This window comes from Seriola aureovittata, chromosome 21 (genome assembly GCF_021018895.1).
Source record: "Seriola aureovittata isolate HTS-2021-v1 ecotype China chromosome 21, ASM2101889v1, whole genome shotgun sequence".
NCBI classification, from domain to species: Eukaryota; Metazoa; Chordata; class Actinopteri; order Carangiformes; family Carangidae; genus Seriola; species Seriola aureovittata.
Genome location: NC_079384.1, coordinates 8,644,100 through 8,671,345, shown reverse-complemented (window position 1 = coordinate 8,671,345; position 27,246 = coordinate 8,644,100). Strand labels below are relative to the sequence as shown.

Below are 27,246 nucleotides of genomic sequence, written 5' to 3'. Positions count from 1 at the left end.
GTATTTTTTTGTGTTTATCATTATAACAGAGCTCTCGCTTCACTGGGAACCATGTATTTTTTCATATGTTGCCTTTTTTAAGCCTATAGTGTTACTGTTATCATCATTTTCATGTGACATTTAAACATTGCTTATGTCCAAACAAATAACATTACACTTGTGATTGCTGTGACAAAAACATTGCTGCAGTTAATGATTTTCATTATTGTTTAATCTGCATCTGCATATCCCCCTCAAGAAGAATTGTAATAACTAATAACTGACTTTTTATTTGCCAGTAGTTTGGTTAATGACCAAATACCTGCAAAACTAATGACATCCCCAATAGCCTCAACTGTACTTTGTGTTAAATGCTAATTTGCAGGTTAGCATGCTAACACACTGAACTACGATGGTGTAAATAGTAAACATTACACCTGCTAATAATCAGCATTTTAAAATTGTCATTGTGAGTTTGTCAGCATGTGCTGTTAGCATTTAGCTTCAAGCAGTACTGTAAGTACAGCCTCACAGTGCTGGTAGCATGGCCGTAGTCTTGTTTGTTTTCATCACTTAACAAAATAGTGGCTGATTGATTTTTTCTATCATGACTAAGTGACTGTGTAGAACATGCTACACTGTAAAACAGCCTTCGAATGTTCATCGCTGTCTGATTGGATGCAAAAATCTATTACAGAAACAACCACTTCTGTTTTTCTTTATGATATTCCAACTATTTTTTGCCCATTCACTCCTCATAAATACTAAATAGTAAAGTCGGAGGAGGCAACAGTGATTACTTTTTAAATTAAAAAAAAAAAACTAAGAAAAACAAGAACCTCAGAATATAATGAGGGATATTTGGCTTTGATTTTGTTGAAGTCATCTGAGGCTTCCCTTGTGATTACAGTCAATCATGCATTGTATTTCTTTGGCTCAGGGCCTCTCCCCTCAGCATTTTGCTCTTCCTGCTGTCTCCACTCCACTGATGGCAACAGCAGGCGCTTTCCATCCCTGCAGCTTACACACTATCACAGTACGGAGAACTACATTAATACTTCCCTGTTTTTTTTTTTTTTGCTCTCATCTGGTAAATTGCAAAACACAGTCTCTCCTCAATGGCTAAGCTCTCTGGATATCACTCACTGTTTGACACTCATTCTCTCCCACACAAACAAAATCTCTATAATCTCCACTGCTGCTCTTGACTCTGCTCAAAACAACACCGAAAACATGTTACATGCATTGTGTCTTTATTATGAATTTGCTGCAGAAGTATAATAGTCCAAGTGCCAGCTCATCTTTGTAATTTTCAACTTCTATCATCATACATTAATAAAAATCCACAACATGCCAATAACCACAAAGATTATAGAAGCCTGGTGGTAATACAATGACTGTCAGGAGGCTAGCTGACAGTGTCTGTGCCTACGTTAGATCATAACTACTTAATGCTAACTCATATCCACTAGAGAATTTCCACAATATTGAGATTTATATCCGCAGAATACATCAAATGTTGATTACAATTAAATGTACATATTAAGTACTAACAGGAAAAAAAGCCATATTAATCACTACAGAAAATTATCTGCAGGTTTGAACTCATGAGACTCTGACATCGTGGCGTTTCTGTACATAATAAGGAGAGTTTTATCTGTTCTTAATGAAACCTGGTTGTGTTTTAGATCACAGTGAGAATCACGGGTAGATAAAGATCAGAGGTTAGGTAAGGATATACAGAAGCTATAATAATAATAATAATAATAATAATAATAATAATAAAATAACTTATCTGTTGTACTGCTATCACACTGCTACTCATATCTCACACCCATAAAATGTCTGATCCGGTGTATTACAAATAATCCATCAAAAGATAATCCTATTGTGTTTCACAACAGTATATATTAAGGTGTTCATTGCAGACAAATCCAAGTAAAAATCAACTGTTTTAGGGGTTTTTCAAGGGACAAAAAAAAAAAAAAAAAGCCACCATCTGTCTGGTTTAAAATTACAGGCGACCTGTGGATGCAGACTGAGGCTAGAGCCACAAGTCTGACTGCAATCATGAGCTATTTACTTTGTTAACCAAATCGTGATGCCTCATATGCATACAATACTACCACCACCTGTCAACTGCGGCACAGCACTTGAAGAGCATCACATTACAAATCTTCATCTGTTTCAAAATGATCTTTTACAAACATTATCAAAAGATAGGATATAGGATGGCATATAATTAGCTTCCCTGTAAAATTAATATTTTAAGTATCTTGCTACAGTGGGGGGGTTTTTTGTGAACATGTACCCTCTTTCCCTGCTCACAGTGCTCAGTGGTGTTTAGTGGATATACAGTAAAGTCGCAGCAGAGTAAAAACACTTTTGATGTTCCTCTCTATAACAACAATTCTGTGATGAGAGTTGGGTCTTTACAAAGCAAGAAACTTTCCCTATAAATTCTTTTTTTGGCACATATTTTTCCTTGCAGTGATGACTGTGCCGTCTGTGCGAGACTTTTCATAATCCCCTCCATTTTAGCACCCATAGCTAGTCCTTGGTAAGCCTCTTTTTCATCCTCTTTTGCCACCCATACGCTCACATCTCAAACACAAGATGTATGGCAGGAGTCATGAGAACCACAGAGGAGAGTCTGAAACAAGAGGACATACTGTGATTGAAAGTGTTTCTTCTCTGTGGGGTAAATGGATGAATTTCTGCTCTGTGATTCCAATGCAGCGCAAAAAAATCCCAGAGCCTCTCCACGTATCCAAGGGGATTTAACGGCAAGCTGAAACTCTGATGCGTCCTGTCGTCAGTGCAGTGAAGGATGGACTTGGCGGACATTTTGTTGGGACTTGCATGTGGCGCTGAAGCTGGGAGGCAATCCTTCCTGTTCCACGCTCTGTTACCACCTCCACTGGTCTCTTTTCCAGTCCACCTTGTTTGAGTCAGTTCTGAGGGTGGTGGTGGGAGTCTTGAAGAGTTTGTGTCTATCTCAAGAATCGTTCTGAATGTGTTGACCAGAATACGAAGGGGACTGATTAGTCTGACTGACTCCCTTCTCCATCCAACATCATACGGACAAACCCCCCCCCTTCCCCCAACCCTGACTCAGAGCAGCAGTATTTGCATATGTTATTTTCTTCCATTAGCAAAAGGGATTTATATAGATTACAGAAATATAAGTAAGCACTGTATATCGGGTGCATATTTGTCACACATCCAGGTAATGACTAGGCGGTAAAGACGGTGGTGCAGGTGCGGGCCAGACGGTCAGTTGCCTTATCCAGTTTCATCCTGGGATGAAACTCAGGTTTTCACATTTACTAAAAAAAGAAAAGGAAGTGCATTAGTTGAAAACTATATATTCTGCAACTGCATATGGATGTATACACTTTCACAGACCACAAGAGGACAGTTATATAAAGAGAAAAACAAGGGCTGCTGAGTCCCAGAGACCCTCACTCAAGTTGTGCGTAAACTTGCTCTTGCAGTCATTAAGTTAATTAGGACATCTCTTGGCTTAATGAGACCCAACAGGCTGCAACTGTGTGCACTCGAGAACACGAGTACAGATAAGTATCTGAAGTGAAAAGGCAAGGAATCACTTAACTGACTGACCCTTCACAAATATATTTAAATATACAATACTGCAAAAGACTAGTCGCTTTCTTTGCGACTTACTAATAAGTAATAATCACTGATCTGTTACCAGAATCCCTTTATTTGCCAGGTACAATAAATGAACATTTATTTGTCTTGTGAGCAAGTCAACAGCTCACACACTGACATACATTATATACGTATACATACGGTACAGGGACAACAAGACTTCACATTTTGTACAAGCAAACAGGGCAAGGCGAACAACAGACAACAGACTACACATATCACTCTACAGATACACACACAGCAGTCTGAGGCATGCAGTCGGTTACAGCTGGAGGCCACCCGTGCAAATATGGAGAAGTATGTAATAAAATGTAGATTTGAGTCTCTGATGCAAATATGAATAATATGTTCTGATGTTTGTGTAACGTTGACATAGTTCTTAAAGGCTAAAGTGCCGCAGTGTATAAAGACTTTCCAACTAGTGCAATATTGTGCAAACATGGATGGTAACAATGTCAGTGATTACAGTCAGATTGTGCTAACAGAGCTAAATATTGTATTGTGATGGGATCAACAGTGACAGCAGCAGGTTTTTAGGCCAGGAGGATCAGTGGTAGCAGGGCTATTGCTACGAACCCTTAACCGTCAATTCAATATTCACAGGCAAAGAAAAGAGGAGTTCAGTGGGAAGAATCCGCTGTGCACAACTACACAGAGGGTAAAAAGGTGAGGTTAAGGTTTAAAGGTCAGATTTGGGACACTCACTGGCCAGGTTGACAATGCAGGCGATGATAATGACCGTCCCTCCTACTAGTGATACCATGGAGAGCATCTTGGCCACACGTCCCAGACGCACAGCACCATCCAGGTTTCCCTGTTCAAGACTGTTCTTGGACTGAAGGAGAAGAATGAAACCATCTGTTAATTTGGGTTTAATACAGACGCATATTCTAAAAACCATAATCTCAGCAAAGTTGCTTCAGAACAACAAAAATGTTAAATGAAACTGTCAATGAAAATAAAAGAAACATAAGGAATAATAAGCCAAAACTACAAAACAGACAAATGATCCTGTTCTTACCATGATGGAGTAGACAAATCCCACAATGTTTATGGGCCAGACGGGGCAGAAGCAGGCCAGCACGGACAAGAGGAGGTAGTCTTTAACCTTGGTCCGGTCCAAGGGTGGGTTGGTGGCGATGCTGGAATGGCGAGAAAGCGATGGCCTGGGCGAAAAAGCAGTGTAGCCTATGGAGCTAGCCCGGCTCCCCTTCCTGGTCTTGCCGTGATGAGGGTAAGAGATGGAGTGTTGTCTTCGTGGAGGAGAGGATATGACTGGAGAGGTGCTCTCTGCAGGCGCCGAGTGTATCCCGTTACCTGCACATGAGGGACGAGAAGGACGGGCAGATGTTTGAAACACTGGAAGAGGTAGATGTGAGTGTACCTCACCGGAGTGCACTGGAATTTGACTTTCCCTGAGTGAGCTGACTAAGCAGCTGTATGACCCACCCGCTGCCTTGATATCAGGTCAAACACAGTCACTTACTGTTCTTCAGTTTCTCGTTGATGACTATGACTAGCTCTCCTTTGGATTTGCTGCGGGGGGGCCGTGTGCTGGCCGGGCTGCCGCAACTGTGGATGAGATGTTCACCTATTACCGGTGGGCATGGAACAGAGACGGAGGCTTGGCTCGCCAGAGAGTCTTCCTGGTCCAGCAGCGATGGTTGGTCCTCTCCTGGCCAAATGGCAGGAGCTGGCATCATGTTCACAGCCATGCTGACCGCAAAATGAAGCCTCTGTTTGTGGTCCAGTCCTGTGTGTGCTGCCTGTTTGTGACACCTGGGGAAAAGAAAATGGTTTTAACCATATAAATAAACAGAGCTTGCTCTCTCTCATCTGCTTAGGAACTGTAAAAAAAAAAAAAAATCCTGGGGTGGAGAGGGGAACCAGAAAGGGAGACTGGTGCATCTTATCTTTCTCTGAAGAGGGATTCTGTAAAGGTTTTTGGAGAGCAGGGGAAGGTATGTTACCCTTTTTTCATCCCAGATTCACATTATCCTTTCTTCCTAATGAAAAAGCTCAAATATTTAAATCAAAGAGATAGATTTTACATCCACCACAGGTCATAAAATTGCAACTTGCCGTTAGAGGACAAGAATTTCGCCTGCGTTTTAGGTCTATTTATTACTTATTTTCCTCATCAAAATAAACTAGGAAGTAATAAGATGAATGGATCTTTGGTGGAAATTATTAATGGAACATCATATATCTAGAACATACATCCAGAGAGCATGTATTTTTCACTAGCCTTCAGCAGCCTCTACCGTAAGCTTATTCTGCATCTCAGCATAAAGTAAACATAACTATGTCTAAAAATTTTAAAATGTAATATAAAGTGATGATCGCAGCTCTTGAAATGAGTTGTACCAATTCAGTAGTGTCATATTATTTAAAGATATTTATTTATTTGGATACCCACTGGCTGTTACTTATGTAACACCTTCTCTTCCCGGGGGCCATAGGAAAAAAGCTACAACATCAACAAAAATATAAATTAGAAGAAAACTTTAAATAAAACACATATAAATATAAATACATGTGCTTACATTTGAAACATTCATTGGGGAGAGGGTGTTGCATTTTGTCTGCATCAAGTAAAATATCAGTAATTCTTTGAAGGGTCTTGGTCAACAATAACTTTCAGCCCCACTCTCTGCACAAAGATTTTCGTACCGTCCCTAAATACACTGCTTTAACAGATTTAGTTTGGACCCTGGCTCAATATCACATAAGCCTCTTAATAATCCACTTTGACATCAGATGACAGATCGTCATTTTTGATCACTTCGTGTGCCACGGTGAACTAAACGGGCTGAAGGTAAACAGATAATATACACTATGGTTCACTTTGAATGGGGCCTCTATATAATTAGCAGACTCTCTATCTCAGGGAACAAAAAAGCAGGTCACAATGACACGAGGAGTACAAAGGCATGGCAGATGGAGGCAGGTTCCTTTGAAACGATAGTAGCAGCCATAGTCTCCCTGCAGGTGTGTACATACCATTCTTTCATCATGTGTACACAGGCCCTAACTGGCGAACGGGGTCCGGTTGTTGGCCACTGAACAATAAGGTGTAGGACAAAGCAATGAAATGATGGGGTCAAAGGAAAAACAGTCGGATTGATGGTGGTGGTGGTGGTGGTGGGGGGGTCTGCTCATCAATTAGCCTGCTGCTATTGATCTGAATTCAGTGGATGTGGGCTGCTGAATTGCAATAAGCAGGAAAAAAAACACATGCCGCAATTGCTGGATTCTTGCATTTAAAGCGAACCACGAATTGATCAAAGTGCAAATAGATAGTTGCCATTTTTGGATTTCTCATTAAAAAAATACAGGGGAAAAGGGTGGAAGATAAATCAAACTGACCTTTTTTTTAATCCAGCGTCAATCTCAACAGTCAGGGCGTCCCTGGTTTTGGCATCGTGGTAACGTTAATCCCAGGTGAAAAATAACAGCATCAGTCGCGACCGAACATCTCCTCTACATCCACAGCGTATTTGCGAACATGCACCGTTTGTCAAAAAAAACCTGAGTTTTTCTGTTGTTGTTGTTGTTATTATTATATGAGAAAGCTGGAGTGCGGCAGAGCTGGTGTAGCGTCTTAGTCCAGCGCAGTGTGCTGGGATGGATGGGGAGTCTCCTGGATGGCAGGGTGGATCAGAGAGGAGGGGTGTGTGAAATGAAAAGTGAAATCAACCAGACTACGTGCTGTGGGAGAAGGGGGTGGGGGGGTGGAGGGAAGGCTGGAGGACGGCATCCTCTGCTCACCCCAGAACACTGAATATTTATCCACTGATGCAGCATCACGGAGTCGGTGAAAAAAAGGATGTCCTCCTGTCTCCGCCTTGCAGGAGGACAGGAATTCAAAAATGAGCCCAATTAGGTTTTCAAACCGGAAGCAGACGATAAAATACTCCCAGAGATGTTGATTTATGGCTGGAGACAGTTCAGGGTAGAGGACATTTGGCCCACATGTTAAGGTGACGATCAGATTTGTTTATCATCATAAAGTAAAACACTAAAACATTCAATGATATGAGAGACGTTTATTAAAAGCATTAGTGCGCCATCAGCTGGAACACAGTTGTAACTACAAAAACATCATGAAACCACGCATAAATGACAAATAAAAAAATTCTGATAAAAAATTATGTACACTAAAATTAAAAAAAATTTAAAAATCACTTTCCCATGGCGCTCAGGATGTTTGCCTGAAAAAAAAAAGAAGAAATTAACATTAGCAGAGTAAAAGCAACATTATCCCTAGAACAGCACAATGTGCCATCTTCAAGTTATTAGTGGTAGTTAAGAGCCAGAGTTAGCAGACATGTGCACAGTTAAGCTTTTAGCTAAATGCTAACATGTTGCCAGAGGCTGGTTTAGTCTGATCAATGGCTACTGTGTGCTGTAAACCTTTAACATATATGCTCTTTAAAAGGCAACGCTATAAAAACAGGCAAGTTGTATAATTGTGCAATTACAATTATTGTGCTATGGTATGATATTTTTTTTAATATATGGATAATATTTCTTGATGGTAATGATACGTGACAATCATAAATGCAAGTACATGTACAGTCATGAGCATGACTCATAAGGTTTTCAGATGACGGGGACGGGAACTTTGAGAGTCGGTTTCTCACTTAAAGTGATTCATGGGTTGAATAAAATTCCTTATTAATATTGCATCATGTCATCAGATTGCTGTAAAGGATGAGAATCTCAATCATCATGTACGCAGCATCACTTGTGGTGTAATCAGTCACCTGCATTAATTGTACAACACTGTGTAAATGTGAACAATGGAAACACTGCAGAACAGTGAAACCATAAACAGGCACACAGCTGCGTTTTAAACCTGTGCAACCTCCGCAGTTATGTTCAGTGTTCAACATTTTTGGATGTTAGCATGCTACTTAGAACCAAATAGTGAAGCCACAGCTTATGAGTGTATAATAACATGCAGGTATTTGGTCATAAACAAAATATCTTTTACCTAATGGTGGTACTAGATGAAAAGTCAGGCCATCACTAAAGATATTACAATTCATTCTGTGGGGGACATGGATGTCTGCACTAAAGTGGTTGAGATACTTAAGTCAGGACCAAAGTGGTGGAACAATTAACCAACCAACATGTCTAAAAGATAAATTCAGGACTCTGCTTACCTTCATGAAGGAGGAAAATCGCTTTTCTGTCATACCCTCAACTTTTGCCAGATCTTCCAACTGCAAAACAACAAATCATACATGAAGTCAAAACAAGTAAATTAAGATCTACAGCTATCCATCACCTGAAGTCAAAGAAACACAACAGGGGTACGGTTATGGGGTGAGTTTCATGATAAAACAAGAGCAACATTTTCTCTATCAACCTTTGTAAAGTGACCGTGGATCTCCCTCCAGCCCAGGATGAGCTTTGCCTTCTTGTCGCCGATCTGCTGAAGACCTTTCAGCTCTTTGAGTGAGCCGGAGTTGAGAACCTGCAGGATTTTCTGCCTGGACTGCTCCAGCACAGATGTCTCAAGTTGGGACTCCCAGTCATTCTCCATCCTGTTCTCTTTGCCATCTGGAGGCTGAGAGAGAAACAAATACAGATAAAGTCGTAAAAAAAAAGAACGAAAAAAAGTGAATTTTCAACTGGTATTTTACAGAAAATAGACAGCACATGAAATTCTATTTTTAACTGTCAACATTTATTTGTTCATATTGGCCTGGAAAGGCAGTTAATTTTGCAGCGTCTGTCGAGTCAAGAAGCAAAATGAAGGTAATGCACTGTGTCAGCTTGTATCTGATTGCTTGCAATTCTGCAGATGAGTCAAGCTAAGCACGGCACAGTCAAGGCTCGGATGCTGACCTCAACCTGGTCGGAAAGCTTCTTCTCTTTCTTCTTGAGGCAGACTGACTGTTTTTTGCCGACTGCAAGCTGCTGAAGAGGTTGAAGCTGGGTCACTGAAAGGGAGGAAACCACATAAATAAGTCAATATTAAATTAAAATGATGATGCACAATAAAACATGATTGGGAAACAAAACATCTATATAATTTAATGAAACAAAACATCTATGTAATTTAATGAAACAAAACATCTATGTAATTTAATAAAATTCCGGTTCATTTCCATCAATGTATGTATTGCTGTACTTTCTAACCTTGTAGGGGTTGGACCACAGCCTGCTGCTTTTTGGGTTTTGCAGCATTTGTATGTTTTCTTTGCAGAGGAGCCATGTTGTCCTTGAAGACAGGTTCTTGTTTGGTACTGGACTTTTCTTCAGCCAACCGACTGAATAGGAGGGCCTTGCTCTCAAACTCCCTCTGCTTCTCTTTGAGCTCCTGTGGAAATAATAATAATAATTAAAAAAAAAAAAAAAAAAAAAAAAAAAAAAAGGGAGTGGCATGGTTGGCTATCAAATATTAAGTTGAGTTGATCAATCAGTACAAAGATCTGACTAAATCACATACAAATTATAACAGACAAAGGCTGGACCAGGTGTAGGTGTAAATGATCAGACGCTGCATTATGCAGGGGCACACGGTTTCACCCTTATTGGGAAAACAGTTTTAATGAAGATGTGTTTCCACCTGGATCTCCTTGCGAGACTGGGCCACATCTTTCAGCATGCTGGTTTTATCTTTGTCCTGGCAGCTCATCATCAGCTTCTCCAGAGCTATTAGTCTGTCCATCACTGATGGCTCTGACAGGCTGAAAGAGACACACAACAAATCAAGCAAAAGGTAGGTGGACAGCGAGGGGAGAGAGTGTGGTCAGGGGGCTTCGAAATACACCCAGAAGTCAAAAGGTCAGCCAGGCTGAACAAATACATGTTGACGAGTATCCTCGGCAGGACAGAATTGTACGCCTGGTAACATATGGCAATAAAGCAGTGCTCGTCTGTCTCCCAGAGAGACTCCAGTGGGCACAGCAGCTGCAGCCATTGGGAGCACTGCAGAGAGACTTGATTTCAGCACAAGCTATAAAATCTGGGTTCATTCTACGGCTTGCTTGAATTGCAGTTATATGGACAAAGTAGAGGAAAGTGAACTTGATGTTTTAGCTTTGGGCAGATGGAAATGCATTTTCTTCACAGTCAAACATCACAGTACCCAAGTCTGATTAGCCAGACAAATAATCAATAAGTCTGTCTGTGCATGTGGTCTTTAACCTGTGAAAATGTGCAGAAGGTGATGAACCATCCTGTTCTGTTTTCTTCTCCTCTTTCTGCCTTTTCTTATGTGGCTGAGTGCCAGACCCCCTCGCCTCGTCGTCCTCTCTGGCCCGCTTCACTGGAGATGAAGGCAGAGGGGAAATTAACAGTTTAGTATTCAGTGCACTCAAGCAACAGTGTTTGTGGGGTTCTCTTGAGTGTAAAGCATTTCAGATGATGATGGCACAGAATCAGTCAGGGCTGCATTGCAGTACTTCAATTAAAGCCATGGGAAAGGCAGCAAACTCTAACTGTCAGAAATGTATTTTAAGAAAATGCTATAGGAAAGAAAATGTAACAAAACTGCAGATCTCAGAGGTGCAAAAATTTAAAATAACATCCATCTTGCCGAGAGACTGAGCTGGCTGTTTACTCATCCTCTGGGATGTGACATAGGTGTTCCTGTAGGCTTTTGGATGAAATTCAGTTAGAGCTTCCTTTTCTCTTTAAACTTACAAGTCCTCTGAATGAAAAAAGTTGCTTTCCTCACTCACCTGGCAGCACAGGCATAGCCACAGTTTCTCGGGTGAAGGGCTTGTTCACAATGAGCTTGGATTTGGCGGCAAAATTGAGGGCATTAAACGTATCAAAGTAGTATTTGTACTCCGGTGCAATATTGGTGATCATGACAGAGTGTGCAGAGCCACCCAGAGAGTCCTGTAGCAGCCTTGTTAGTTTACTGTCTCTGTATGGCACACGGACAGCAGTGCCCGAGTTAAGAGAGTCCACCACTTTGCTCAGAGTGAAGAGGGACAGGTTGATGGCACCACTCTCCTTCAGGCGGATGCCCTGGTTGCCGGTGCGGCGGTTGTCCTCAGAACCAGCCAGGTCGACCAAGTACAGCTTGCCTGTCTGTTGCCGGTGCGGTAAGGCACACTGAGTGCGTACAACCTAAATCATCAAGAAGATTAAGATTTTAGGAAAGGCAATAACATAAAGGTCAGACATGACAGACACAGAGGAGGGAGGTGCAGATAGAAATACAAGGTTAGATGAGGTAAAGCAGTGTTTCTCACATAATTAGATTCTATTTTTGGTGGTAGCAGACCGGGAGGGGGTGTGGGGGCCTTTCTTAAATGAACTATTAAATAATACTGTACATAAGGCGCTCAAACACAAATATTTTAAATGCCAAATACTTTGTGACAAATATGTAACAGAACAATATATACTGGTCTATCTATGTGTTTGCTGTCGATTTCACCCGTTGCCTCTGTCCTGGCTGGCTCTCCCACAGCAGCACGTTGGCTGCCGTCCTCCTCCTACATCCCTCTCTTCATTAGCTACACCTGTCCCCTCCTGACCCTCTGTTGCTGCTTCAGCTGCCACAGCAGCACTGGTTGAAACCTGTAAATATTCGAAACTAGAACACCACTCAGTGGAGCACATACCTCTGCCAAGGCCAAAAACATGACCTCCTTGGTGGAGGTAACAAATTAATTGAATAGCTTATTACACTGGTCAAAGTGTCCACTTTCCCAGGTGTTTTCTTATGGTTGTAGGTACTCTGCTTTGCTAATACATATAGCCTCAGAGTTAAATAATTAACATAAACGCAACCATTTGCACATGCAGACAATATTGACTAGCAACTATGTATAACCATCTTCTCTGCAGGGATGAACCAACTATGATCCTTCCTTTCTCATGCGCATGATCATGTTTTGCGTGTGCACAGAAAGAGGGAGCTCTTCACAGACAGGTCCATAATCTGTGTGGGGTGGGGGGTTTGAGTGAATCGATAAAATTTTACTCATTTGCAATGAAGAAAATCAGTATGTGGCGGTCAATGCTAACATTGTGGTGTGATGTCACAAATAAATCAATGTACGGGAAACACTGTTTTGTGACACATTAGACATTCGGTACTACAACAAGTAATGAAAGAAGTCCGTAAGAATGCAGAAACAGGACTAGTTTAGTAAAAGGAAAGCAGGCACCAGTTTGTATCTCTCTCTAGTAGTCCCAGAAAGCCCAGCATTTGCTAGCGGGATTGTTGCAAGAGAGAATTGATTTAAGCACCAGCTACCAAATCCTGGCCTACTGCTCAGAGGCCACGACCTGTTTAAGATGCTATTTGATTGTCTGCTGTAGACCAATGCAAAGACCAGCTCAATAAACAAAACAGCGCAACTCTCAAACAGAATTATAACAAACTGTCTTCTCAGTGTTGATCAGAGCAAATATCAAACCTTGATGAGGAGAATAGCATGGCTGCGGCTGGAGCGCTGGTTTAGTTTGGTAGAAGCTGTAGTACGATTGAGGCTGGCCGGGACAAATTGTTTGTCAAAATCGTTGAAGGAGGTAATTGTTGTGTGCGTAAGGCCGGGGATAAAGATGTTCTTGTCCTTGTCCTCTCTGATTGGCAGATCTTGGGAGCTCGGTGATAGAAGATCTAGCACCTAAGGTGATAAAAGGTGATTGCATTGGTCAAAATTTGTCAAGAATAACAATGTATTACAACAATAACAATTCTACTATCATATAAATAGATATACAACAAACAAAGCGGAGCGGAAAAAAAGGCAGAAAACCAATCATCAGGTACAGAGATGCATGAACACTGGAGTTGAAGAACTCTGCATGCTCAGGTGTTTTTTAATGACTGTATTAGTGGTTTCTCCACTCAGCCCCTCACTTGAAAAGGGAGGGGTTGAGGGGAGACTGTTTTTCTTAAACAATTTACATAACAATGTGTTTGGTTTTCAATAACAAAAAAGAAAGGAAAGATCTTATTTTTAATCTCATAGCAAATGATTCTGAACTAGTGGCAATGAGACACATGATACAGGGTTTGAGCCAGCCATTCATACCTTCTCATTGTAAATTTCCAAATAAGACATGCCAATGCTGTAGTCCCATCCCTCATCCTCTGCTTTAACCAGCTTGAAAACCTCACCAACGGCTCGGGGAATCACACCTGGCTGTTCTGAACTGCCCAACATGGTGTGGGTCTTACCTGTGGAAGAGTTGGCAGAAAAAATACAATTTATATACCAACAAGTGAACTTTAAGTGCAAGCTGTCTCTACAATAACATAAGAGGCCACACACTGAGCAAAATATTTTAACGTAATGTTAAATTAAAAAAGGCCCCTGATGATATGACTTACATTTATACAATTAAGAGAAATGTTAACAAAAGCAATAAATGCAGTAAGGCTTTGACATACCTGCTCCTGTCGGCCCATAGGCGAACACACTGGCATTTTGTCCATTCAGTATGTGTGGTAGAATAGGCTTCACCGATGAGAGGAAAACCTCTTGCTGTGTCGTTTGCTCACCATGAAAAGCATCAAAACTGAAATAACATGCAGAGCAACCTTAGAATTTACTGTTGGGCAATAATTACAAATATTCATAGAATTATTTAGAAATTACAGTTGATTTAAGATTAGGACACCGACTGGTATTTGACTGTTTCTGTTGCGTTCCTCCAGTTGATTATTTCCAGGTTCTGGGAGTCCAGGCCTCTCACACACGGCCCCTCGCCTTTTCCATCTTGCTTGTCCATATACGGTCGCAGACGAACCGCTACCCGAACCCTGGAGGACTTCTTGTTTCCCCCATCTGATACTGCCACACGCTGAGCCATGGTTGAACTCTTACAAAGAAAGGGCCTGGATAATAACAAGCCAAGTTAGCCACTTATAACTTACGTTGGCATTTACTTGTGTAAAAAGTAGTAGTTAAAAAAAATACAGATTCTCAAATTTGTCAGAATTTGTATTAATCGACGATTTGCTTTAAGTAATTTAATGCGCTAAAAGTTACTTTATTAACGATGGTTTCAATCGGCTAATAACATGCTAACTTGGCTAGCATCAAGTTACGTTAACTTTAATCTTGCTCTCAAACGGCCGTTAGCCTAGCTATAGTCAAATGCTGCTTCACCGAATTGATCACAAGTGTTATAGTTAATGCTTACCGATATTATTTGAAGACTCCTATTTCAAAATCTTTGTTATTCTCAAAGTTCCACTTTTGGCAACATTGTGGACGCCGTCTTTTAACAATCACGATCGACCCCCCCTAAACATCTAACGGACCATTTTCAAATGTGTGCAGTGCAACCGGAAACGACCAGGAACCAATCAGAAGTCGCGAAAACACTGGCGCCTATTTGACGTCTTGCGTCCTTATTTACAGGATTTACTCGGTCATCAAATATTGTCGTGAACGCAATGCTATATAAACATGTATGTTCACCTTTCAAAATAACTTATTGACGAGAAGCAGTGAAGTAAAATACGTTTATTACAATTTCGCTCGACATGAATTAAGGCCTGTTTGCGATTGCGCACTAGGCAGGAAATCGTGTCACCGCAGATCTCTAAAACAAACGCGTTAACTAGTGTTGGTTACTCACTCGATAGACGGACCATCCACACGACCTTTAATCAGCGGAAATACGCAGTCTCGCAGAACTGAGCAGATCGTCACACAGTTCTTGGAGTCCAAAATGGCGCTATGTTTACGTCTATGCATAATCGCTTTTTATCCCTAGCAAGTCTCATGGAGAGCTTTGGTGACTTTATTCCCTCGAAAAGATAATTTGAACTAACATTTAACTACAAAAAAACCGTTCCACGACAAACAGGTAATGACAATTTAAGACGCATATGTTGGCTAATTGCAATTGCTGTTTAGAAATAGGTGGCGGTCAGGCCTGATGTTAGCAAGCTGGTTAAGTCAAATAGTGATAAAATAACGTTTCAAATGTGGCTATATTGACTGTTTTGTATTCAGAAAAGTTAACAGCTATCGTTGGGATACCCGTTAAACGCTATACTCCTGACTCTTGACTAGCTATCTCAAAGACCTCTTAACCTCACATACCTATACTTTCTCTAGTGAACTAAAACGTGTTTTTCCATAAAACAGATCTGTGAATACAAAGTTCACCAGCAGCAGTAGGAAGGATGCAGACTGAGACCACGGACTCTTCACTGAGAGAGGGCATAGAGGCTCTGGGTGTGAAGGACACAGAAAAACCTGCAGCAGGAAAAGAGAAGGAGGAGGAGGGCGACACAGAGCAACAGGACACTGAGACGACAACTGCTACAGAGGAGGAGGACACTACAACCAAGGATGAAAACAGTAACTTCATTAAGAAACATAATAAGAGTGAGAGAAAAAGGGAAATGTAGTTTAGAGTTTTAGAGTAGTTTAGAGTTTAATAACTTGTGACTTTTTTGTATTCTTTCACCAAGAGCTTTGAATATGAATTTTCTTTTATGCTGTTTTACCCAGTCCTCGATATGTAACATATGTAGTACTATATATACAGTATCACATCATAATTTGTCTAAAAGTAAGGCATAGCTAATGTAATACTGAAGTGCTGTGATTCTGTCAAATGCATAATAAAATAAGGTCATACTGTTATTCCTACCACTGATTTTCCTTTTTTTTCTCCTTTTGCTGCTTTGTCAGATGGAGACACAGATGCAGGGGAAGGAGAGGCACACAAGGATGAAGCCCAGGCAGACACAGGGGTGGATGGTGAAGAGGGAAAGCAGGCTGCAGAAGTGGATGGTGAATGGGAGCTTGCATACAGCGACGAAGAAATGGAGGACCCTAAGAACTGGATGCCCCCTCCTACTGAGATCAAAAGACTCTATGAGCTCCTTGCTAAAGGAGAGATGCTGGAACTGAACTTTGTGCCCCTTCCTAGAAGGCCCCCTACACCTGAACGTACCCCGTCACCTGAAAGAGATGATGAGGAAGAAGCAGCAAAGGAAAGGGAGAGGGAGGAGAGAGAGCGCAAGTCAGTATTACTGTTCTTCTCAATCATTCCATCAGATTTTGGTTTGTGTACTGATTTAGGATGAGAAGGTTCATGACTTCCTTTTTTTTTCCAGGCCTCCAACTCCAACTGAGTTTGACTTTGATGAGGAGCAAATGCAAGCCACTCCAAAAAATTCCTTCATCAACAGACGCAGAACACCAGGTGCGATAAACAGTCGACAGACAACAAAGGTGTTTTGGGGGGGGTTTTCGTATCGAGTTTAATATTTTTCCTTCTCTCCCAGGATCTTCAGCCCGCTCCTCTGTGAAAAGGGAAGCCCGGCTGGACAAAGTGCTGTCAGACATGAAGCGCCACCGCAAAATTGAGGAGCATATCATGCGTACAGGTCGAGATCTCTTCAAGAGCGAAAAGAAGCTGGAGGAAGCCCTGTCTCCCAACAGCCAGAAGGAGCGGGAGAAAGAGAGGGAACGAGACAGCAACCCCAACACCATCTTCTCCCCGAGACAGAGGAGATACTGAAGTATTAAGAGATGAGGACTTGCTCAAAGGCAAACAAGGACAAAAGCTTTCAGAGGCTTTTTCAAAACTTGAATTTTTTTATGTAACGAGTTTTGTATGTTTTCTATGTGTGTTTTGTATGATGGCAATAAACATTTTAATCCTGGAGTAACCCTGTTGTATTCAGTGGACAGTGAGGGTGATTGATCTAGATAAATGGCTGTAATGGCATACAATCACAATATCAGTTGAGATTGTAATATACTAAAGATTTATAAAAATAAGAAATACCTGAAGGACAATCAAGTATATCATCACATTTATGCAAAATTTGTGTAAGAAAACATTGCTATAGAGCAGTCCTGCTCATTAATGTTCATTGCCAACAATGGCTAGGTACACAGAGATATTACAGGGATTCCTGTCACGATAAATGTCAATAGTAAAATCTCTGACACCAATTAACTTTGTCTCTCAGTATATATGGTCTTGTGTCCTAACCCTAAGTGTGACAAGTATGGTGTTGGGATGCTGACCTGACCTTCAACCATGTTTTCACATTAATGTGGTACTCTGCTCATTAAAAGCTGTTCCATATTGCAATAAGAAATCAGTCCACTTTTCCATGCTTTCAATGCTTGTGTTGGCAAAGACTTAAAATCATTACATAAAATTGTGAATTCTAGCACCCTCTATTGGCTCGCTTTAACCCATGGATAGAGAAGTGATGTCTGAAGTCAAACTAGGAATATTTTTTGAAAAGATTTGATAAAATATTTAACACTGAAAACGTAAAGAAAAAAAGACTCAAGGCAGGCTCAGGACAGAGAAGTATATTTTAGCTAAGTTTGAGTAACAATACAGCCTTCACATAAGGCTCAGAAGCATAGAGTATAATATGTATGCATAAATATGCATTCAAAACCACAAACCAAATAAATAAATAAATAAATACTTACAAATAAATAACGAGCATTTTGTGGAATATACAGTACATCAGTTGAAATGTTTTAGTATTGTCAAGAAGCAGTACCTTATGAATTCATGGAACAGGGGAATGGATATTCTGTGTTCAACATGCCCACAGTTGTCCAGATGTTTTGGCACACGCTGCCCTGTCTTGATGGTTTCTGAGCTGTTTTTTATGATTTTTTTTTTTTCTTGACCCATTTCCAGGACAGTGTTGCTGCTTTAAACAAACATAAAATGATAAATTCAGCCAGTATGCTCATAGAAGGTTCATAGAACCAGTGGCTCAAATACATGGCTCAATGATCGGAGCAATTCATACAATGTTAAAAGAATTCATAGACTTAATAATGGTTAAAAAATAAATGAGCAACATCAAAATAAGTTGCCATGGACAAATGTGCTGCATGTCAATCACAAAGGAATGCTTCCCCAGAAGATCGATTTTGTTTCCCTTCAAACTCTAGCATTTCAAGTCCCCGAACAAAGCTAAAACTACTCAAACCTCATGGATCCCTTTGTGAAATATTCCAGCCAATCAAATGGATGTTTTGAGATTTACAACAGCACCAAACTAAAAGAAAAAGAAAAAAACAACACATGTAAATTCAGCTTAAAGTGACTGCTACTGTGCATCACTTCCTTGTATGCAAAAAACACTTTGTGATACCAGTAAATGGAATTAAGTCATATCTACACTGAAACGAGAAGCACTGGAGTAACGTTGGGGGTAGTCTGCGGACACTAAGCTGTAAAACTGTGAAATGTTTTGTTTTAATGCTGAAATGTAATTGTTCAAACATCAAATGCAGAAATGAGACAAAACCTAAAAAATGTGTGTGTGTGTGTGGGGGATCAACATTGACCTAATACTGACATGGAAATAAGGACAATTTTACATCAGCTATATACACCCATCACATTTTTGTGCCCGAGGAAAACCTCTTCCTTCTCCTCCCAGGATAAAAATAAATAAAAACGTAAAGAAACTGCAAAGAATGAGGAAAAGGGATAAGGCAGCAGAATACAGTCTTATGAGATTATCTCCCTTCTAAAGATGAGTCAGTCTGCAGGTTGGTTACATTTTGTTAGAGTGACAGTGACTACATAGAGGATACAGATAATAAACACTAACAAGTCAAAATACTGCTTAGCCGGGATTTTTTTTTCTTTTTTGAAGGTCTTCTTCATTACTAAACTGAATTAGGCCTTCCATCTACAGCAAATGTACTAACATACAATATAATACATTCCTATTTTCCTGCTCTTCCCGTACCATGAGGCAGAGAGGACTGAATTTGATCTACATGAGGGAAATAGCCACCTATGCTTCCTATACATCCAGGCAAATTCCTCTCAGGTCAGTGCATGTTCCTGTCTGTCACAGTGCCTGATGACATCTGTAAATACTGAGTGTCCTAACACTCCATTTGCTTCCTACAAACTGAGAAACTGAAGTACTTGAAGGCCAGCAACCAAATCATTTAGCTGTTTGAGTGCTGGCCACAAAGACTTCAGCACTATTTGAGGCCATCGTCTGTAGCTTTCTTCATATTGCTACTTGTTTCAAGTCTCACTTTTCCCTCAGCTTTCTTTCCTTTACATACTCATTGGTACATTCGCCTTCCTTCCCTCCCCACCCTCCCCTCCACTCTTCTCAGTGAGTGGCCAGCTCAGGCTCTGTGGAGCGCGTGCTGTAGCCATTGGCAGGCTGGGGCAGCGCACTGCCATCCGTCTGCTGCTCCTTTGGTGCGGCTGTGGGCGGGCGTGGTCTCTGAGAGCGAGAGGAGCCCGTGAATAGTCGCAGAGCGCCCCTGCAAATTAGGGAGAACCAATACAGCTGGGGGGCCATGAGCAGAGCAGCACCGAGGTTACAGTGCCATGGCACTGTGAAGGGAACCATGTGGAAGGGGATGGAGGCGTACCTGGTTAAAATCAGGAGACATAAAGGATTGTAGGACTGTAAACATGTTCTGAGTCTTATATCCATAATCCATAAGGTAGAGATCATGTGGCAGTGCAAGTTACTAACCCCAGCTTAGCAAGACAGCAGAACATGAGAAAACAGATGGAAAGAAAGACATACCTTCCATAGACGTAGTAGAGGTAAGGGAAGAGGAGGACTCGACAGATGAAAAAAGTGATCAGCATAAGAGCCCCATTCACTTTGTGCAGGAGAGTGTGTTGCTGTTTGTACTGAGAGCGGAAAAAAAACAGAGGGAGAGGTCGAGAGAGAGGGAGAAAGAAAAGCAAGCAGTAAAGTTTGGTAAAAGCTGACGATGTTAATCTCATTTGCCATCGTAATATTGTTAATACCAACATTGTTATATTTGTTAATACTATCTGCATGGACTGAACAAGTGGCGATGGAGAGCACAGTATGCCATGCTGCTGGTTGTACACTGGTTGATGTCTACAGGGGGCAGTAGGGCAGTGTGTGCGTCAGTGAAGCAGTCCTTTTTTTACTTCTCATTTGTTTACAGCAGATGACTGAACTTTTATCTTGAACAGTCAACCTGCTTCAGTGAGATAACACTGAGAACAAGCTCACATGCATTTACCTACAAAAAGGTTTTCCTCTTCTCCATTCACTTGTCTCATTTCCTAGAATTACATGGTATCCCATCAAAGAATCCACTATTGTTTTTTTTTCTTTTTATTCTATAGGTACAAGAGGGCACAGCTGTTGTTTATCAAACGACCACATGTGCTGTTGTCAGGGACGGGAGGGGCAGGGTGCTGAGTGATAGAGGATAGAAGGACAAGCTGATATTGTATCTACTGAATATCCAGCCTAAATACTAGGGGCTATATTCAGAGGCTAACAGCTGTAGGAGTTTCAGATGAGGGACAAGCAGAAAGCAATGGAGGGGCAACCTTCACCCAGACACTGAAACACTGTACACACTCCTAAAGAAAACCTAAAACAGACAGAGGTGGATGCAGCTCCTACAATGTGCATTCACAAAAACTGTGTTACCGATTAACGACTGATGTTTCTGACAGTGTTGCTGTTCATGTGAGACACAGTCAACGGGGGCTGATGGGCATGAACAAGGTGCATGCTGGGAATGAGTGGAAATATAATCTCCATTGAATGAAAAAGGAAGAAAGAAGTGGAGAGTGCAGAAGAACTTTAGTGTGACACATGCGCATGCAACAACACTTAAAACTTTGACGCTGAACAAGGACACTTACCTGGATAAGGATTTTTCCTAAGCAGACAGATGGAGTGCTGAGCTCAGCCATGAACATTATACCCTGGAAATAATCTCCCCTTCCTTGCCGCCAAAACTAGAGAGAGAGAACGAATTATTTGTCAGTTACAGCTTTGTTCCTTTCCTTTCTAGCAGATTTGCAATAAAATATAAGTAAAGTTTTTTTCTTAATTCCCACTTTCTCACAGCCAGACAATACACAGTGAACAGTGAGCTTGTTTCATAGAGGTTGGTCTGATCAAGTAGTAACTCATTCTTGTTTTGTTGCTTTTTCCTTGCTTTAACAGTAAACTGAATATCTTTGAGTTTTCTTATGTTTTACAGTAACTGATTGAGAAATAATTGGCGATTACAAAAATAATTGTTAGCTGCAACTCTAATACAATGATTTTGGAAAAAGTTTAGTTCCAAGCTTTTGAGGAGATGTTTTAACACAAGGTTGTCTGCACCACTCAACATACATTCATACTACATACTGCATTAGTTTGTCTCACGTTTGGAAACCTTTAAAAGTGACAAAACTATCTAGAAGTGGGTAGCGGCATTTAGATAAAGCAATATTTTTGCTCAACTCGCAGCCCAACAGAAAGAGCAATATGTGACAGTTACCACAGAGACGGGGAAGCAGACGGTGACCATGACAACATGGTGCAGCACCATGAGGAACTCGCGACGCAAGTAGCTGGTCAGTGCTGAGCTCATGTGCTGCGGTGCTGCAGAGGCCTCCTCGTGCCCTTTGACTCGTAGCTTGTACCAGTAGCACATGAACATTGCGTAGATGTCATACACGAAGTAGGGAACAGCAAACATGATGTAAGTGCTAGTCAGCCAGTGCCTGTGTGGAGAAGAGGAGATGGTGGATCTCAAAAACAGAAATGAAAGAATGAACAGTACAAGCTAAAAAAAAAAATCACTCAAACAGACCTTTGATACTCGTAAGAACTTGTTGAGTTGGTGACTAAAACAGAGTTTGACACATCCATAATAACCAGTACAGTGATTACTTTCAAAACGAAACTGCTTTTCCCCTCTGCAATCCAAAAAAATCTCAATGGAACCCATTTCACCTGAATTTAAGACCCTCTTTAAAAAAAAAAAGTGAGAAAATGCTAGGGGCAGTTTTAAGTGGAAAAAACGTCATGATTGCTGAACTAAAAACTGCTTAAACACTTTGTCATTTACTGCTCTCTGACAAGGCATCAATGTCAAATTAGATTTTTGGTTTACATTTTAATTCAGCTCATATATGAACAGAAGCCCAGATCCCAAAGCGCCTTTTTGCCTGGTACATCTTAAAACCTGGGTTACTGACTTGTTACATACTAGACAGGACAGGCTGGTCGAATGTGACGGAATATTTTCTAATAAGCATTTCCTGACTTACTGGTCCTCGATGATGTCCTCGCAGGAAGAAGCAATGATGTAGCCAGCTGAGGAAGCCATGACTGCCTGAACTGACGACACCAACCTGGGAGCACACAATGGCAAGCAAACAAAATAATGCATTTCTCATTATCCAAGTTCTAGACTGTCTAGAGAGCACATGGAAAGAAAATAGTGCCCTTCCGCTTTTATGCTGAAACAATGCAGATGAAAGCACTTGGTAAAAATACACCCACAACAACCTGTCATACTCGGGAGTCATGCAAATAAATACACATGTCTACACAAGTCTCAACAATTTGATGACACTGTAGTAAAGTAGTAAGTACTACACACAGTAGAAGTACTTGCATTTTTGTAGGCACAAAGTTGAGTGTTGTATAACTGCATGGCATGTTGGTATCCGTATGGTTCTCACATGCAAGTCCACACAGAAAACAAAAACCAAGTATAAAAAGGTCTCACCTGGCAGACACAATGACTGCATCTCCTTCGCTCCATCTCAGTGCTGGGATGGACTTCAGGCATTGCTTGGACAGCAGGAAAAGGCCTGGAAAGAACACAGACCCAGCAGCTAGGATGGTCAGCATGGTCCCTGGTGATCTGTCTGAGAAGCAAAAAGTTCAGCGGGCAATCTGGTACTTGAGATCCGACGATCTTTCCCCTCTCTGAAAAACACAAAACATCAAACAGTGGATAAACAGTTCATATTGATCTCACTGGTGGCAACTCCCACATGTAAACATTTGGCTGCCTTTACTACATTAGCAAACAAAGTACGCTATCAAAGTCCAATGTATGTGGCAATATGTTATTCTAGCTTTAATGAAAGCCTTGCCATGTGTGCAATAAAGATGAAGTATAGCAGAGGAAAGGGTTATCAAAGACAGTCCAGGCACAATGTGGAAAATGGGCTTATATAAAAGTTGACAGAGGACAGTTCATGTGATAGAGAGCAGGGAGACTATATAATTACCGAGTAGAGTCAGGGGCAGAATATCAGCTGGAAGGCCCTTTTGTGCACCATACTGCCCTGACCATCTGAAAGCGCTATTCACATTTCTTCCTAGGACAACCATGTGGTAGTTCCATGCGGTTTTGCAGTTTGCTTACAGTAGACTAGCTGACTCATTAAAAAGTTGAAAGCCATTAACAAAATACGCATTGCGCTACTTTAAGTCCTGAACGTCGAAAATATCGACATAGGTATGAGCTGCTGGTGCATATAGTTCCTGATAACAACGTTAGCTAATATTACCTTTATGTAAAAAAAAAACAAAACAGAAAAAACGTTTAGCAGCCGAGCTTTGACGGGTAGCTCACAAAATAAGCAAACTGAGACCGGCTTGAGATTGACCTGAAATCAAACTACTCTGTTATTGGCGCCGATTTGCCAACCCGATAATGTAAACGTTAGCTTAAGCAACTTTGGCTACATTATGCAATGTTAAGTCCAAGAGCACACATGTCAAATCTATTTGCTACAGAACTAACGCAGCCTTAGCTATACTCTACGCTTTCTATCTAATACACCAGCTAGTTAAGCTAACAATAACACCAGCCAGCTACAGGTAACGCAAATTAACGAGCTTTACCATTAGGTTGTCAACTTGTTAGCAAAAAACTGGGTCAGTTAGCATGCAAGTATGGGGGTCTAATGAGGAGAGACAATATTGCTAACATTAAATGTCACCCCTAACCCTTGGTAAGCATGACCAACTGTCTGTGCTGCTGAATCAGTGCTAACAATGACGCTAGGACCGTTAGCTAACGTTAGCATCTATCCGAGACAGAGCCGTAACAGTTAGTCACCACTGCCTTGGTTAGCAACCATTTCGTTTGGAACACATTGAAAAAACAGTAGTTAGCAAGTTGATGACACCCACAAATGACAGCTAATACCCGAATGTGCCACTTTCTACGTTTTGTCACTCGTTCATGAAAACATTACGTTGACGCCAAACTGTTGTTACCTTGTTATTTGTTTGTAGCAGTTAGCAGTAGCAACTGAGCAAACCGATCCCCGTGCACACCAACCATGGCTAACTGGCTAACAGATTTGGAGTGTACACATGTTTAGAAAAAAATAAAAATCTTAAACATATTTACACAGAGACTCTGCGGAGTCCGGTCAGCGGCCAGTCGAAACTCGTGTCCTGCAGAAAGCGTTTAACGTTAGCGATGTCCCAGGGCTCTCCGACTCGATGATCCGCATGTTTATGTGGCCACTTCAATGTCTGAAGGGTAGCAGCAGCGAGCTAACGCTAGCTTGCAGCAACTTAGATCGAAATCTATGCGAGGGCAGCTCACTGAGAGCATTGGTGACTAGCTTGTTATCTAGACAGCCTAAGCAAATAGCTAATTAAAACACGGCAAACCGACGAAAGACACAATGACACAATCTGATCCAGGTGTCAAGGTAACGCTAGCTTCTCCAGCCGCTATGTCATCGCATCTGTCTCGCAACAGCAGAGCTGGGCTGCCTCTGCCTGAGCCTCACAGATGCAACGTTGACTCAACACTGTGGACTGCTGCGCCAGCTAGTTCCTACAGGTCCAGGCAGAAGCTCATGTCATGACGAGAAATTTGCACCACTCACTGCACTGCATTTTGTAAATTGGGTTTTGCTGTTTTCCGTGAAGGGAAATGCTGAATGGATTCACCATAAGGAGACCGTCTATTCCAGCTGCATTCATAGTTTACAATATCTATGCTGTCCACTTAAAAAATACAGTGATTTAGGTGCAAACAAAATGATCTAGCATTTATGTATTTAATTCAGAAAATCGATGTAAATCTGTAAAAAGAACTAAAGACTGACAGGTAGTTGCCTAGCCAATGATGTCATCTGTGTCTGTACAGAGAGGAGTGTTTATCTTTGACCTGTTAATCATTTGGCCTTTGCATCGAACAGCATTTGCAAATAAACCGAGCAGTTATCAGGTCTTAGCTGCACATTGTCAGAGATGTTTGGTACTGCTTGGAGCTTGCTATGCTTAGAGGCCTGAAGATTACACGCCAATCGTGCAATTTGTTCAAGCATTGCAGTGATAATCCAGCTCTGTCCTTAAGGTTAACAGGATATGGTAAAACGGTAACACTGGCTTGGACTGTTTCTTCAAGTCGGAAGAACTGTAAAAGAGAACAAGAAGTTGTTCAATGGGAAAAGTTTTTTTTTGTTATCACTGATTTATAACCTATAATAAAACGCAACATTGGTTAGTAGAATATCTCCTTTTTGTTAGCTGTTATATCAATTGTGTACTCAAAACAATACATCTTGTGTCTTCTTGTAATAGTTTGTGCAGTAGTAAGAACAAAGATCAATACATGCAGACACATACACACATACTGTGTATTTAACACACATATATATGGCATATGTTATTATTATTAAGTGCATTCCATAAGTTATTTTGTGTCCAAGTATTTGAAAGAAGTTTTTGGTCTATCTACTTTACTCAAAATTGTCTCATGAACTTAAATCAGTGTTTTCATACATTTCCCAGAATTTCTTTCACTTCTCTGTAGAGAGTGTGTCTGAACCTGTTGTTTTCAGCTTTACAGTGGAGCTCACAGTGATAACATAGTGCAGTAAGAGCAAGATATCATGTTTGTCAAGTAAAGAAACGCTGATAGTTGTTGCCGCTGCATTCCTTTGTGGTCTACTTAAGCTGTGTGAATGGGATTTTCATTGTATGATTTTTAAACAATGTAGCAGAAAAGCTGTGTTTAAAAAGAAGATATACAGGGAAAGTGATCTCTGCACATTTATATTGTATTCAGACAGGATATTGACTCAAAGTACCTTATGGTAAATGTATTGAATCATTCGGTTAACGGTCAAGCTACTGTACCTTTAGCAGGCATTTCTTAACTTTTTATATTTATAAATAAAATTTAACAAATGTGTCGACAGTGTGCAGGAACTTTTTTTCTTATTTAGGAAAAATGCCTGTTCTTTGATAATGAAAGGTGGATATCAAAACCTAACAGTTACCATGGATTATTGGGAAACCTTTTAGTAACTTGTGCTGTAGCTGTGCTGAATGCATCACTTTTAATGTGTGTATAGATAGATTTGTTTTTCATGTATTGTGTGGTCAGTCCTGATGGCACACTGTGTCCCACTGAAAGAGATAACATGGGAACACGTGTACTGGTTATCTATGCCGATGACATATAGGGCATGTCATGAATTCCTATTGTGCACCATTAAGAAATTATCAAGTCATTGTACATTAACAACAATTAATAAATGTTAATAAATGAACTCACAGTTACATCATACAAACATTTTTAGCCTTTGCTACTAAGTATTTCCAGAATCCAGTTGCATAGAAAAAGATCCTTTAGGAAATGCATATAATCAGCCTCTCTGACAGCAGACACTTCTTATTCCTATAGAACTATGAAGCTGTTTTTTTTTTTTTTTTTTTTTTTTTATCATTTTCAAAATCAAACTGCAAACAATGACATGTTGCTGCATGATCCATAGTCTTTGTTTATGTCACATTTACAAGCTACGGTATGGGGTAGATTGGACGGACATGTCTAAGCGTATGTT

The 27,246-nt window shown here is 40.8% G+C and overlaps 4 protein-coding genes across 8 annotated transcripts; 1 reads left to right on the top strand and 3 right to left on the bottom strand.

The window, feature by feature from the left end:
* Positions 1-1,215: 1,215 nt before the first annotated feature.
* prrt2 (proline-rich transmembrane protein 2) lies at positions 1,216-7,603 on the bottom strand. 2 transcript variants are annotated; one of them, XM_056366010.1, is made up of 5 exons: positions 7,024-7,603; positions 5,141-5,433; positions 4,676-4,971; positions 4,360-4,489; positions 1,216-3,308 (listed from the first exon to the last, which is right to left on the bottom strand). In XM_056366010.1, exons 2-5 carry the CDS (start codon positions 5,367-5,369, stop codon positions 3,292-3,294), a joined length of 672 nt encoding a protein of 223 aa, XP_056221985.1. In that variant the 5' UTR covers positions 5,370-5,433; positions 7,024-7,603; the 3' UTR covers positions 1,216-3,291. The 2 variants fall into 2 exon arrangements, with proteins under 2 accessions (XP_056221985.1, XP_056221984.1); XM_056366009.1 differs by lacking the exon at positions 1,216-3,308 and having other exon boundaries at positions 3,395-4,489.
* An 85-nt stretch (positions 7,604-7,688) lies between these two features.
* On the bottom strand, positions 7,689-14,944 carry kif22 (kinesin family member 22). Its single transcript, XM_056365985.1, has 13 exons — positions 14,788-14,944; positions 14,267-14,479; positions 14,033-14,160; positions 13,674-13,819; positions 13,053-13,262; positions 11,355-11,751; positions 10,819-10,939; positions 10,238-10,358; positions 9,808-9,988; positions 9,514-9,608; positions 9,032-9,232; positions 8,826-8,885; positions 7,689-7,868 (listed from the first exon to the last, which is right to left on the bottom strand). Exons 2-13 carry the CDS (start codon positions 14,452-14,454, stop codon positions 7,839-7,841), a joined length of 1,878 nt encoding a protein of 625 aa, XP_056221960.1. The 5' UTR covers positions 14,455-14,479; positions 14,788-14,944; the 3' UTR covers positions 7,689-7,838.
* Positions 14,945-15,281: 337 nt separating this feature from the next.
* Positions 15,282-17,281, top strand: pagr1 (PAXIP1 associated glutamate-rich protein 1). Of its 2 annotated transcripts, none has more exons than XM_056366006.1 (5): positions 15,282-15,459; positions 15,744-15,986; positions 16,296-16,629; positions 16,724-16,812; positions 16,895-17,281. In XM_056366006.1, exons 2-5 carry the CDS (start codon positions 15,782-15,784, stop codon positions 17,128-17,130), a joined length of 864 nt encoding a protein of 287 aa, XP_056221981.1. In that variant the 5' UTR covers positions 15,282-15,459; positions 15,744-15,781; the 3' UTR covers positions 17,131-17,281. The 2 variants fall into 2 exon arrangements, with proteins under 2 accessions (XP_056221981.1, XP_056221982.1); XM_056366007.1 differs by having other exon boundaries at positions 15,287-15,459; positions 15,744-15,959.
* Positions 17,282-17,927: 646 nt separating this feature from the next.
* tlcd3bb (TLC domain containing 3Bb) lies at positions 17,928-25,345 on the bottom strand. Of its 3 annotated transcripts, none has more exons than XM_056366004.1 (7): positions 24,789-25,345; positions 23,145-23,286; positions 22,681-22,764; positions 21,906-22,131; positions 21,277-21,372; positions 20,165-20,274; positions 17,928-20,003 (listed from the first exon to the last, which is right to left on the bottom strand). In XM_056366004.1, the coding sequence occupies exons 2-7, from the start codon at positions 23,267-23,269 to the stop codon at positions 19,736-19,738; spliced, it is 909 nt and encodes a 302-aa protein (XP_056221979.1). In that variant the 5' UTR covers positions 23,270-23,286; positions 24,789-25,345; the 3' UTR covers positions 17,928-19,735. The 3 variants fall into 3 exon arrangements, with proteins under 3 accessions (XP_056221979.1, XP_056221978.1, XP_056221980.1); XM_056366003.1 differs by having other exon boundaries at positions 23,145-23,347; positions 24,789-25,337; XM_056366005.1 differs by lacking the exon at positions 24,789-25,345 and adding an exon at positions 23,656-24,596 and having other exon boundaries at positions 23,145-23,347.
* Between the last annotated feature and the right edge of the window lie 1,901 nt (positions 25,346-27,246).

Bases quoted from the DNA above. Each gene is read 5' to 3' on its own strand.
- prrt2 (XM_056366009.1), bottom strand. From the start codon at position 5,369: ATGGCTGTGAACATGATGCCAGCTCCTGCCATTTGGCCAGGAGAGGAC. The intron at 4,972-5,140 runs GTAAGTGACTGT...CCTCATGTGCAG, and splicing joins CAACGAGAAACTGAAGAACA to GTAACGGGATACACTCGGCG. The intron at 4,490-4,675 runs GTAAGAACAGGA...CTTCTCCTTCAG, and splicing joins GATTTGTCTACTCCATCATG to TCCAAGAACAGTCTTGAACA.
- kif22 (XM_056365985.1), bottom strand. From the start codon at position 14,454: ATGGCTCAGCGTGTGGCAGTATCAGATGGGGGAAACAAGAAGTCCTCC. The intron at 10,940-11,354 runs GTGAGTGAGGAA...CTTCATCTCCAG, and splicing joins GGCTATGCCTGTGCTGCCAG to TGAAGCGGGCCAGAGAGGAC. The intron at 9,609-9,807 runs GTTAGAAAGTAC...CCTCCCTTTCAG, and splicing joins TGTGGTCCAACCCCTACAAG to TGACCCAGCTTCAACCTCTT.
- pagr1 (XM_056366006.1), top strand. From the start codon at position 15,782: ATGCAGACTGAGACCACGGACTCTTCACTGAGAGAGGGCATAGAGGCT. The intron at 15,987-16,295 runs GTGAGAGAAAAA...CTGCTTTGTCAG, and splicing joins CATTAAGAAACATAATAAGA to ATGGAGACACAGATGCAGGG. The intron at 16,630-16,723 runs GTCAGTATTACT...TTTTTTTTCCAG, and splicing joins AGGGAGGAGAGAGAGCGCAA to GCCTCCAACTCCAACTGAGT.
- tlcd3bb (XM_056366004.1), bottom strand. From the start codon at position 23,269: ATGCTGACCATCCTAGCTGCTGGGTCTGTGTTCTTTCCAGGCCTTTTC. The intron at 22,132-22,680 runs GTAAGTCAGGAA...TTCTCCACACAG, and splicing joins GAGGACATCATCGAGGACCA to GCACTGGCTGACTAGCACTT. The intron at 20,275-21,276 runs GTAAGTGTCCTT...TTCCGCTCTCAG, and splicing joins TAGGAAAAATCCTTATCCAG to TACAAACAGCAACACACTCT.